The sequence below is a fragment of the Ictalurus punctatus genome, chromosome 10 (genome assembly GCF_001660625.3).
Source record: "Ictalurus punctatus breed USDA103 chromosome 10, Coco_2.0, whole genome shotgun sequence".
In the NCBI taxonomy this organism is placed as follows: domain Eukaryota; kingdom Metazoa; phylum Chordata; class Actinopteri; order Siluriformes; family Ictaluridae; genus Ictalurus; species Ictalurus punctatus.
Genome location: NC_030425.2, coordinates 18506272 through 18519890, shown reverse-complemented (window position 1 = coordinate 18519890; position 13619 = coordinate 18506272). Strand labels below are relative to the sequence as shown.

At 35.6% G+C, this 13619-nt stretch overlaps 1 protein-coding gene across 5 annotated transcripts in view; it reads right to left on the bottom strand.

Moving 5' to 3' along the window:
- Positions 1 to 13619, bottom strand: part of LOC108271227 (arf-GAP with coiled-coil, ANK repeat and PH domain-containing protein 2) — a 47958-nt gene that overhangs the window by 1111 nt on the left and 33228 nt on the right. For 2 of the 5 annotated variants that reach the window (XM_017478636.3, XM_053683123.1), the window contains exons 10-22: positions 12417 to 12529; positions 11927 to 11978; positions 11650 to 11750; positions 10806 to 10911; positions 9982 to 10184; positions 9060 to 9129; positions 8374 to 8468; positions 8022 to 8221; positions 6426 to 6503; positions 5889 to 6094; positions 4616 to 4725; positions 3946 to 4056; positions 3281 to 3778 (exon numbers count right to left, since the gene is read on the bottom strand). In XM_017478636.3, coding sequence (XP_017334125.1) covers positions 3628 to 3778; positions 3946 to 4056; positions 4616 to 4725; positions 5889 to 6094; positions 6426 to 6503; positions 8022 to 8221; positions 8374 to 8468; positions 9060 to 9129; positions 9982 to 10184; positions 10806 to 10911; positions 11650 to 11750; positions 11927 to 11978; positions 12417 to 12529 — 1596 coding nt within the window. In that variant the 3' untranslated portion in view covers positions 3281 to 3627. Of the gene's footprint in view, positions 1 to 3275; positions 3779 to 3945; positions 4057 to 4615; positions 4726 to 5888; positions 6095 to 6425; positions 6504 to 6715; positions 6812 to 8015; positions 8222 to 8373; positions 8469 to 9059; positions 9130 to 9981; positions 10185 to 10805; positions 10912 to 11649; positions 11751 to 11926; positions 11979 to 12416; positions 12530 to 13619 lie in introns of those variants that run through there. The other 3 variants (XM_053683125.1, XM_017478638.3, XM_053683122.1) reach the window with 3 other exon arrangements.

Sequence of the window (13619 nt, the reverse complement as noted above, 5' to 3'; positions counted from 1 at the left end):
AATGAATATACAAGCATATACGTACACAAATATCAATGAAACCGATTTCCTAATTTTTATAAAATGGTTTTATAACACAATCCTCTACTGGGTTTAATCTGCACTATTATAATTCATTTGGCACATAAAACTAACAACTTCTTTTTGCATATAATACATATTAAAAAAAAAAAAAAAAAAAAGTACATTCAACTGTCCTAAATAGTCTATAATAAATAAATATATTATTTATATAGCTGTATATATATATACACACACACACACTAATATTTCACAAAAAAAGTATGCAAAGATCACTTGCCATAAAAATAAATAACAAAATAAATACATAAATTAGGTTTAAAAATAATTTCAGGTATAATAAGACACTGTGTGTGGTGTGTGTTTTGTGCTGCTTGGGATAAACAGCAGAATTTACAAAATGATAAAATTGCAGATTTACAGCTAAACGGTGTTAAAATAATACAGACACCTTCACAAAGAAGATGCAACGTATATAAAAGATATCTAAATAGAGATCTAGAAATGTAGTTGCAGCTCTAAATGAAATAACTCAGGAATGTTTTTACCAGCATTAATGACTACATTAACACGGATAAGGTGCCGTGCCACTTTATAACCTCTATATTCATCCTCAGGTCTGCAGTGCTTTAATGGAGTTATTCTGCAGCAATCTGGGACTGAAGAAACACAAACTGTGTGTGTAATTAATCAATAGTGTGTGATGTAGTGGGGAGATGAAGAGTTACTGTTACCACCGCATGCCCCAAAGTATGTTCTTCCTTACAGCAATTTGACAACGATTAATAATGTATTTATTAAAAATGACAAATTGTACTTTTTATCCATTTATATGTTATACATTTGATGTTAATTTGTATCGTCTTTAACTACGTGCACACGTACGCAATGGCAGTCACACGCATCCTGCAGTCGTTTGGAGCTGCTCAGAAATTTCTGCATGTGTCCGCATGCTGCAATACCAACGAAAACAGCAGGACAGTAAAGCACCATGTGACCGCAACTGACAAAACAAACTAGTGCTGTGTCTCAAATCACAAACGTAAGCACTATCCGAGACACTGAGTACTAACTACGGGTGGGCCAAAAGATACAAATACCAGATCATGATACCTTTCTATGATATAAGATATGCCAGCAATACACTAGAGTTGCATTTACAAATAATACAGTGGGGTTCAAAAAAGTGAGATTGCTAGCAAAAATGCTTCTATTTTACATTCTGTTCTAATTTTATACACTTTTTTTTTTATGACAAATTATATTATTTTTATTATTATTTATATTATATTATTACATTATTGACAACAACTTGAGTGAAAAGTAGACTCTTTGAAACATTTACTTGTATTTCAGAGTATTTAGTATTAGGTATGTCCAAATATCTTAAATTTGCTTACATTTAAAAAGGGACCTAGTATTTAGTATTTGGTACGTCCCCTAGTATTTAGTATGTCCAGTAGTATTTAGTATGTCCCCTAGTATTCACAATTCAGTATTATCGTATTTTCCACTAGTATTTGGTACGTCCCCTTGTATTAATATGTCCCCTAGTATTTAGTATGTCCTCTAGTATTTAGTATTAGTAGGTCACCTAGTATTTAGTATGTCCCCTAGAATTTAGTATTTGGTATGTCCCCTAGTATTATTATTTGTATGTACCCTAGTATTTAGTATGTCCCCTAGTATTTACAATTCAGTATTATAGTATTTTCCACTAGTATTTGGTATTTCCCCTAGTATTTAGTATTTTGTTTGTCCCCTAGTATTTAGTATGTCCCCAAGTATTATAGTATTTTCCACTAGTATTTAGTATGTCCCCTAGAATTTAGTATTTGGTATGTCCCCTAGTATTTAGTACGTCTCCTTTTTGCGTTAATGCTAACAGAAGAGATTAGGCATGAGGAAAATCTGACCTTTTCTACAGAGCAGTTATTATGGTCAATATCACAAATTTGCACACTCTTGAACAGTCCCTCCAGGATTTTGCGAAAGTAGAAATGCAAAATCACGCAAATGCGGCAATATTTGGAGGAGTTTGCAATTTTTCAACATTACCGCAGATTTGGGCCCAGACACATCATATGACATTACAATCCGCATTCAGCCAAAGCCCTCTTTGATTCACGTGAGATGAAAGAGTACTGCTAAAAAGGTCTAATTTACCACCAAACATCACTGTGAAAGACCGTGCAAAACTATTTTGTGCAATTGCAATTTCCCCAATTCAAGTAGTTTTCTGCAAAAAAGCACACAAAAAAAAAAATAATAAAATTTTTTAAAAAAAAATTCAGCTAAATCCTTCACAGACTGGTTGAATATTAAATGTTACTGATGTTACAATATACTGAATATTTACTTTCTTTGTTTTAAATATTTACAAATTCTAAAACCTTCTGTATATATTTCCAAGTTTAAATGAAAAAAAAAATTCTATGCGGTTCCAGACTTTTGGACCCCACTGTATATACACAAAATGTCTTTGTCTATAATGTCTACAAAAATAAATTCATTTAAACTGAAAAATACATTTAAAATAATAAATTCTAATAATTTGAATACATTATTTTACTAGCAAAAAAAAAAAAATTATAGGTTGTTCAAATATTTTAAACATCCAATAAGAGTTGGTCATCGCTATTGTGAAAATGTTAGAAATAGCCAAGAGATAGCGGCAATATATCATAAAAGTCTATTGCGATCCAAGTTACCATGATATCGATGATATCATATCATCACTCAGTTAGTATTGAGTACTTACACTAACCAGTTTTTCATATTATGGTTAGAATTTGAATTTTAAAAACCACTCATGCTGCAATAGAAAGGTTTGTTTCTGGACCAGTCTTCTGGATCTTCTAGTAAATCTTTTAGAAAGGTCAATCAAAAAGTTTTTGTTTTGAGACGCAGCACATGACGACAATCACGACAACTGCAGAACATTTTAAAGAGACATCATTGTGCTTAAAATCGCGAAACGTTTCACAGTTCCACTTGGAAACCGGGATGTTTTGCTCTGATGTGTTATCTAGTAAATCCTCCAGATGTACATGAAGTATGCACGTGAGTGTGTGAACAGTGCCACTGACGAAACAGCTTCTTCTATATGTGCAAGGAAAGTCACGTTAAGTATAAACCAGGTCTTAGCTCCTGTTCTCAATTACATCATAGCAGCTATAAACAGTCGTTTCCTCACCAGTCTCCCTTTTTTCTCTTAAGTTAAGACAAAAAAAAAAAAATAAATGCAGCTTGCCGTTTGTATTGTTAATGAGAACCAGGAAAGCGTGAACTCTATGACATTTTCTTACATCTTGGGGACAAAGTTACAGCTTTACCTACACTGGAGACTCTTTCCGAAAATCTTATATAAATGTCTCCTTACAGAAAACTTCACCATATCAAAGAAATAATTTATCTGTTTATTCCGAGAATCTGCTGTGAAGTCCCTGTGCATGAGCTATTGCTATAGAAACAATAACATACGAGAACGAGTGCATTAGTCTAAACCTGTGATTTGCAGCTGTACTACTGTCAGAGCTGCTGTTCTAGAAAAATAATGAACACCGAACTTCATAGCAGCATGGTTATAAAGAAAATGTGAGACTGTTAGGAGTCACCAAGCTGTAAGAAAATAAACTCTTCAATACACTTCCTGTACTGGATCTCAGTGAGACTGTTAGAGGAATATTGACCTGTGAGACCCGTGTATGGTCCCTCTGACTCTCGCATTTCTTCATTCATCTTGGCCAATCGCAGCCTGAGGAGAAAAGACGACACACAGAGTCAGTAATGCGTGATCTGGTTATAATAAAAATTAAACGATAATCAGAAATTCAACTGAGTAAACAAGATTTAAAGGAAATTGAAACCTAAATAAAATTATTAAAAAAACAACAAAAACTTTTGTATGTAAGTGTCTCTCACAGCGTTACAATGTCTGCATTAGCTGCGTCCACTGCAATGGACAGTGGCGTTTTGTCTTCAATGTCCGCTGCATTCTGATTGGCCCCACGCTTCAGGAATAAACACACTTGTCTGAGGCAGAAGATTAGAAAAAAAAACTTTAAATCACATTTCACCATGCAGTGTGTTTTCACAACATTTATTTATTTATTTATTTGAATACCTTCTATAAAATGCAGACAGTCAAGACATTTCTTCCAAAACTGTGGAACTCAAAACCACTTTTTACCACTCACTGTGTGTTTTATGTCTTAATGTAAATATTTTAGTACTTGATTGTGCCACTACCATGTGTATAAAATATAAAGATAATATATTAATATAAATATCAAATATTACATAAAATTATATAAAAATAACAATAATCGTTATTTTTTTGGTTAAAATAAAATCACACAGAAATTGCACATAGTAATAAATAAGTAAATCATCATCATCCTATTTTAAATTACCATGTACAGTTATGACTTTATTGTAAATAAAACATGCCAGAGCTAATGATATTTATGTTTTCATGATCATACAGTGGAATCTGTAAATATTGTAAAATCTAATTTATTCTAATTCACTCATTCTTTCTTTAACATTATTTCCCTCCTCTTAGTGATTGCGCATGTGTGTATAAACTGACCCGGTGTGTCCGAGGATGGTGGCGTGGTGTAGTGGTCCTCTACCCTGACTGTCACACTGATTCACACTGGCTGAATTCTGGAGCAGAAACTCGCATGTGACCAGAGAGCCCTGAGAAACACGAACACACACAATGCTGTATTTCATCATTGCTTCCACTGCAACGTGAGCGGAGCCTAGATGTCAAATTTCATGTTTCAGATTTTTATTTATTTATTAACCTACAGGAACAATATTGTCACTAATTACCAACATTTTGTATTTATAATCTGTGAGCCAAGTTGAAATCCACTATCTTCATTCGAAATGGCTTCCTATACACTCTGCATGCTCAGTACGTAGTGTCCTACATGCAGAATGTAAACATCGGCTGATAAATTCTACATTGAAACCTCTTTGCTTTTCCATTTGCATCTAAAGAGTATTGGCACTACTGACTGCATCCGAGTGTGTGCTACCATTACCAGGAATTTTCCTTCATTGCATTGCCACTGTTTGGCTGTGTGAAGTATTATTTAGTGAAAGTTCACTTCAACGTACTTTTGAATTGTAGTATTCAACTTTACAATTGTAGTATTGGCACCCCAAATATGTGCACTGCTATTACATGAACATTGTATTTCAGTATTTTCACAAAAATTATTGCCATTAAAATCTCTCTCTCTTAATTTAGTTTTTATTAAAGATTAAAATATCTGCACCCCCAACTATGTATTAGTGAATGCAGCTATCAAGCAAAAATTTGCTTTGGTGCATTTTCACTTTTTTTTTTTGTATTGGCACCCCTGTCATTGTGTGTGTGATTATTTAGTGCCATTTATTTTTTATTTGTTTGTTTTTGTTTTGGTTGTTTAAATTGCAAACAGTATTTTACTGATTGTGCCCATCACTAGTTACCACCTTATAAACTCCTGATAACTCCTCCTTTTACAGGTGGTGCTACAAACCCTGGCAAAAATGATGGAATCGCCAAACTTAGAGGACGCTAAACAAAATTTTTGTTTAGTAGCCGAATATTCTGGCTTTATGAAACATACCTCAAACAAATTAAACTAAATTGTTTTAATTAATGCCATTTTTTGGTGTTATATCTGATTTGTTTATTTGCTACGAAGTAAAAAAGCTAGGTGAGCATCCACTAAGTGTGGCGATTCCATCATTTTTGCCATGGGTTGTATGTGATATGGATACACCTCGAGCTATTCAGTGGGAAAATGCTATTACAGAGCTTACGGGACCTGCACTCAAGTTTCTTGAGTGATGAAATAACTCACTCCGTGCACAGCCATGATCAGCGGCGATCTCTTCTCTTCCTCCGTGTTGATAAAGTTGACCTTTGCCCCATGTGCCAGAGCCTCGGCCATGTCGGGGAGGCTGCGTGTAAATGAGGCCCAGTACAGATGCAAGCTGGGACAGAACTGCTTTGGCTCAGAGAAAACCAGCTTCTCCTTACTGCTACATGTGGAGGACTGAGTCTCATCTACGTTTGCACAACACACGAGAGGGAAATTTCACACAAAAATAACCACCACCTTAAACATGAACCCCTTAAAACACATCAAGTTTTGATAAATGGTCATTTAAAGAAGCTGATGGGTATTATTAAGTTCTTCTGATTCTAATAATCTGCATTTTATTAAATGACCAACTGAGCTTTTACTATAGAAACAATCACGTTTTCGAGGAAGTGCATTCATACAAACCTGTGATTTGCAGCTGCTCTATTGTTAGAGATTGTTAAGTGAAAATTAATCGACACCATCTTACCAGTATCAAAAATTCATTATAAATATAAATAGGTACCATCTGACCTGTATGATTATGGCTGGTTTTTACAACCATGGGGCTTCCATCAGCTTTGTTCATGATGCCACTGTCTGCACTTTTAACTGAGGAACACACACACACACACACGTTTTACTCACACAAGACACTAACCTCTGGCTATTTCACCAGGTTTATGAGCAATGAACCCCAAAGAAGGAACACCACAGCCACAGAAGGGTTAAAAAAAGAAAAGCGAAAGAGGAATGTGAGGACGAGGACAGAGTGGTGCTGGATGATGAAGCTCAGCTCATAGCGGGAGTTGTTCTGTACTTACTACTGCGCTGGCCAGACGCATCAAAGTAGGAGAAGAGAGAATCTAACTCAGCAGGACAGAAGAGAGATTCACTGGAAACGTCAAGGCCACTCGCAGCTATGCATAGACCAGGTCACAGGGCAAAGGTCAAAAGGTCAGAGGATGGGGAGGTTAGTCAAAAGCGGAAAAGACTGTGAAGAAGGTCAAACAGAAAACTATAGCTGCAGGAAGAAAAAGCAAAAAGGAAGCAGCGTCATAACCGGTACAGTCACAATTTTTTCACTCATCACTTGTACGTAGTGGGGATTTCAATACTCATTTGCATAAAGCTAAACTACGTTTACCCGGATCACGCTGCTGTCTTCTGTACAAGATACAAAATTTAACATCAAATCAGCTGTTTCTAATCAGAGTCGGTCATAGCTAATGAAAATAAATGGTAGAAAAAGATATCCCAATACCTGTACTACCTCAGAAGAGTGAGAATATTGTGTAAAAATTAACTGTAATATTGATATATCGTCAAATTGTCCTTAATGGCAAGCTGGTTAGTGAAGTGCATTAACACAGACTGAAAGGAAACAAACAAGTGTATCATCAGCTTATGATCACCCTTTTCAACAAGTCAGCAAGTCATTGGCCAATGTTTCAGCTACAAGCTGTGGTGTTCTGTAAAATATATATAAATCTGGCTAGTGACCATTTTCTCTTGAAGGTGACATATTGTAAATTTTGTGCTAGCAGAAGTGTTTAAAAAAAAATAAAAAATTGCCTCCAGGATTTCGAGATTCTGTGATCGCAGAAACGAACACAAACGCCACAATATTCCGAAAAGAGCTCGCAATTTTCCAATATTACTGCAGATTTTCCACAGATTTGGGCCACGAAACGTCATGTGACGTCATTACAACGCACATTCAGTTAAATCCCTTTTCGATTCATGTGCATCGAACATGAATACAGCTAAAAGGTCTCATTTACCAACAAACCATTGCGAAAAACCCTGCAAAACAATTTCACAAAAAACAAAAACAAACAAACAAAAAAAAGGCACAAAAAACTCCATAAATTGAATCATAAATACTGAAAACATCCGCAGCATAATCAAGCATTTTTGGCCGCAACAATCACGAAAAAAACTCTGCGAAATCCAGTATGGACTGATTTAACAATCTTGCATTGGATTTACTTTTTGTTCCTACATCCCTGCATGTTCTTGATGCTGCAAAGCATCCATCATCAGTCATCCATGTCTGCCAATTAATCCGACTTGTAAAAGCTAAAAAGTAAAGTCCCTTTCCACTGACCAGTGAAGTGTCACACTGACCTGAAGCTCCGGACGGTGGTTGTGTTTTCTGTGGGTGTGTATGTTGTGTTGCTTGTCGTGTCTGTGGTTCGGAAGAGTCGCTGAGTCGTTTCTGCGCTACACACAAAGCCCTGATCTTCAGCTTCAGTTCTTCGTCCGATGGCATTCTGATGAACCGCCGATCAACGTACTTGCCTCTGATGTACAACTCCACGTCCTGCCTGAGGGACAGACACACAGAGACATAGACAAAAAATGACAGACAGCAGATAAGAATCCTACATGTCCTCTCTGACAAAGATGTGCCTAAACTGTCTTTAACAGACGTCATCATCAGATGAATGGACTTATCGGCTATAATCACGGTGTGTACCTCGAGTCTCCTGGCTGTGGTTTCCGTGCTCCGAGCTCCTCCCTGCGAGCTTCATAAATCCGATTTATGACGCCATTTCCAAGCTCGCACATTAACTGAAGAACATTGACATACACAAGGTTACAGTCATGCTGCAAAATGTAGAATGAATATTGTACTTTGTAGTTTTTCTAGCTGCACAACTATCACGAAAAAATTTTTGATTATCATGACAGTGTGTTGGATGCAGCACCTCCGAATGAATGCTAATGAAATTTTAATAATAATAATAATAATCTAATGGACTTTATTGTTATTAAATATGATGTGTATCATATTTGCATAGTAGTACATCATAAATAGTGGCAGGTAATCTCGTGTTACCCGATCCGCATCTCAGATGACCCAGTTAACTTAGGGATCGTGACCGTAATCGTCATGGTTACTTAAGAGATAGCATTTCAGTTTGGGATGGTTCTGTAATATGTCATTGTGAAAGTAATGAAGACTTGCTGGTAATTTTGCTTAAATATTTATTTCCACCCATATGGCTGTGACTGGGTGTGTATGTGGGAGACAGACAAGCTGTGACGTAGACACAGTGTGAGTTTGAGTGATACTGGACTAAACAATTGTGACTGTTTCCAGTGGCCATCTGTCAGCACTGCTTGTGATCTCGATCTCTCTCTCTCTCTCCCTCTCCTCACCTTCAGCAGTTCTGGCTCCCACGTGTCCAGAGTCAGAGATCTCACCTTGGAGAAATGTACTCCTAAACTCCTAAAAAGGGAGAGAAAAGCAAATGCAGTTTGGCATTCCTAACGTACAGGGTACATTTACTGTTAATGACTGAAACCCTATCCCTGCTGATATCGCTCCCTAATTCTCTCTTGTGGGCAAATTGTTTGATGCACATCACAGGTTTATATTAATGTGCTTGTTCAAACGTTATCACTTCTTTAATAACGGCTCATTCTTAGTAACTTGCATGGTGGACGCTCAAAGTAAAGGAATGTTTTAAAAAAACAAACAAACGTGTAATCATTGATATTGCAAAGTTTTCTGTAAGATGTTGTTTTATTGAACTTTTATGGAAGGAGTTTCCGGTGTCAGCGCTCTGTAACAGTCAGAGCTAAAGCTGTAACTTTATTTTTCACAATATCTTCATGAAAGAGGAGTTTATGCTTTTGATAGTGTAACTCTGCTTGACAAACCACCCAGTCATTCAGTATTGTACTATATAAGCATGACACAGAGTGGGTGATTCTTTACTTAGCAATTACTTGTGTTTCATTTTATTTAAATATTCTAATCAAACTCAAGAGATGGTGAAACTGTGTTTATGATGTTTTGTGGGGTTTTTTTTGTGTTGCAAATCTAATGGGGAACAAGAGATTAAAATGGAGATGATAAAAATCCAGACAGAGGGGGCAACTGCTTGGTTCTGGAGACAATAATTTGCTAACACATTAGACATAACTTCTGTGTTTTTTTGACACTACTGTTTAAGGTAAAAATTTCTGTACACAACTTTACTATAACTGCACCATCATGTAATGAGTACTTGACTGACAGACACACAGACAGGTCTGTATCCTGATGAATTGTGTGTGTGTTTTGAAGTTTGTATACCTGTGGATTCCAGAACACTGGATACACAGCGTGATTCCCAGGTTAATGCTGGCCCATTTGGGCTCTGGCTGGCCACAATCACAGCATGTGCTGTTTCCTGCGATGGACATGACCTTTTGTAAGGCTCCTTCTCCTTTCAGAGTCTTCTCTCTGGGGTCTGACTCCAAACTTGCTGTGGACGGCGACGACTTCCTGTCCAACTTCTGTCAAACACATTGTACTGTAATCACAACTTTGTGTTTTGTTTTGTTCTTTTGACACATAGGAAATTAGTTAATTTTATCAGAAATAACATTTTAAAATGTACATATACGATGTACAAAATGACCAGCAAAAAAAAAGAACTATTTAAAAAAAAAAGTTGACTAATAATAAATTCGAATAATTTTCTTGTAAAATTCTAATAATACAGGTTCAGCTGCTTCTAATTAGAGTTACTCACTTTATTTAAAAATAAATGTTAGAAAAAGATATCACAATACCTGCAATATCACAAAAGTGACATATCACGATATCTATATCATATCACCCAGCCCTATGTTGAAGATATTGAATGAAAGCCAAAGGATTAAGTTTTTTTTTTTGTTTTGTTTTTTTAATAAAGTCTTTCCTGTTTTGGTTATGATAGAAAAAATGTGCAACACTATTTCTTTAACACATGGTCTTCATGAACGTGCATTTTGTTACAGATTCACCCGCAGCACTGCTGCGTTTTCCCAGTTTTTCCTTCCTTTCACGCTCTAGCTGTCTTCAAATTTCCAACTCTTTGTTAAGAATTTAAATGATCTAATCATGCAAACTGGATTAATCTGTAATAAAGTCACCTCTGAGTCATCTGATCTGTCTCTGAAGGCCGTAGCGATGCTGTTCTGCATGGCTCTGATCCACGCCTGTTTCAGCTTTTCAGAATCGGCCTGCATCATACAGCTCCTGTACACACAGACACGCACATACTTACAATGAAAACATGCTTCACATCTTTACATTAGAGCTGGGTGATATATTTCGTATGGTAGAGATCATATCATGTTATAAAGGTTAACAAAACACCAGAAAAACCTTATTCATGTATTTAAAAACATGAAAAATAGGTAATCCATTTAAACAACTGAAACTGTTAAACTGAATATATTTTTATTTAATATAAAAAAATAAATAAACAAATTACCCCAAAAAGGAGAAAAATTTAATTCTCTAAGAACTAACATTCTATTTAATATCTACATATCTAGAAAATTGACAAAAAAGTAACAAATTTAACACTAAATGGGAGGGGGAAAACTCTAAAAATTTTAAATTAAAAACCATTTTATTTAATGTTTAGTTTAATTTTGGCATTTAATATCTAAAAATATTATATTTAACAATGAAAAGGGACATTTTTACAAATCTGTAAAAACGTACAAAATCTATTTGCTATCTACAAAACACATTTTAGAATGATTAAATAATTAATAAATAAAAAGGTAGCATTTTATTTATTATATATTTTTGTATCATTAGAAAAAAAAGAAAAGAAAAGAAAAAACAACAACATACAGTGGTGTCCAAAATATTCTGGAAAAGTATATTGCATTAAGTTTATTAAATAATCATTATTATATCGTCATATTGCCCAGCCCTACTTGAACATTTGTGTATGTGTGATTATTGCTGAGCTGGACTCACTTTGTGGGTGAAACCACCTCAAAGCAGAAACGGCGTTCGATGTCCTCACAGTGTTTAACTGTACACAACCTGAGATCTTCCACCACCACAGTGGGGTTATCCTGTGTCAAAAACAAACAACTTACACTCACACACTGACAACCATATATTTAATACTTAGAAAGAAATAACCTTCTAACTGGATAATTTATTGGTTACTGCACTGGTTATTGCACTTTACAATAAATCAACACACGTATCTAAAGCCTGATGGGACAGGAAAAGTCATGTGACAAACCTTAAACTTCTTCTGGTAGACTAACTGATTGTTCTGAATTGAGAACCAGCGCCTGGAAAGAACAACAAACACACAGAGATCTAACAAATAATCTACCATGTAGTACTTCTATGGAAAAACTCAACGTTACTGCTAATCATTAGCCTTATCCGGAAATTTCTTAAATTTACATGGGGTCCTGGGGTAATTTCTATTTTATTATATAATTTCTAACTTTTACATAAAATTCAAACTCGGTTTTTGCCTGACAACTTTAGTCCTCTCAGATACACATGTCCATGACTATCTTTGCAGACATCACCTCGCATTGGAAAAAATTATGTTTGACTGCTGCTACTGATACATATCAGTGACTCGCTTCCCCTTACAATTTTATCATTGAGATGATAAAATTTATATATATATAAAAATACAGACATCCCCATGATAAATTAATCTGATCTCAAAAGGGCTAGTGTGTTAACTCCAGGGCTAGTGTGTTAACACCAACCTGTTCCATGTTTTGAAGGCATTACTAGCCCTCTTGAACAGATAACCCTCCATAATGATCCCGTTCTCGGCGTCCACATTGTACTCCAGCTTGGTGTCGTCATTCGAATAATCCTGAGAAAACACACACCGGGGGTTGGCACTCTATAAAACTTGTCTATAAATTGTTCATAATCTGTGGAAAAGTGAAGACAAAATGATGTTTGTAAATGATATGTTTAAGAGGAAGAAAACAAACTAGAAACCATTTGTTACATAACATCCAAATGAGGAAAGAACGTGTCAGTCTAAATGAAAATAGCGTCATCAATAATTCTGCTCATGTCAAACAAAAACCTACATATCCACAATCTTAGATAAGCAATAAGTCACTGGAACCTTTCAGTTTGTAGAAGCTGTACAGTAGAACTTGCAGCGTACTGTAAATGAACTCCTGTGGAGAAGGAAAAAGAAATAAAGGAAGCGGATCTCATGTCGGTGATTATGTTACAGAGGAAAGCGGTGAGGAGAAGAGCTTAGGTCTACTCAAATTATCTTCAGAGGATATTACAGTCCAGTCCAAAAGTGAGTCCACTATCAGGACATGTTATTAAACTGATGAGCCCAGAAAAAAAGGTATGTTTATTACAGAGCAAAGGCAGTATGGTCGATCTCTGTAACAGTAGAAGCCTGAAGAAGTGTTTCCACCATGACCAAGTATTTTTGAGGTGATAGAATGCTAGCCTACAGTTACCGCCACTAATATTGGCACTCTTAGTAAATGTGAGCAAAGAAGGCTATGAAAAAAACCTTTTGAACTTTTGTTAAAAAAAAAATATTCACAAAAATACTCTGCTCTCATGGATATCAAACAATTGCAAACACAACACAGGTTTATCAAAAATATCTTTTTTAAATATAGGTGTACAAGAATTATTGGCACCCCATGAACTCATATGAGAAAAATATATTTGAAGTATATTCCCATTGACATTTAAAAAAATAATAATAATAATTTAGTACACCTGGGTGACAAGGAACAGGTAATTGTTCAACCATGACTTCCTGTTTTTCTGCCAGAGGACCTGGACATTTTGTTAGGATAAACGGCATCATGAACTCAAAATATCAACAGACGGTAAAAAAAAACCTGACTGCCTTTGGCAGAAAGCTTAAAATGGGCTGTGGTTGGATCTTCCAGCAGGACAATGATCCAAAACATACA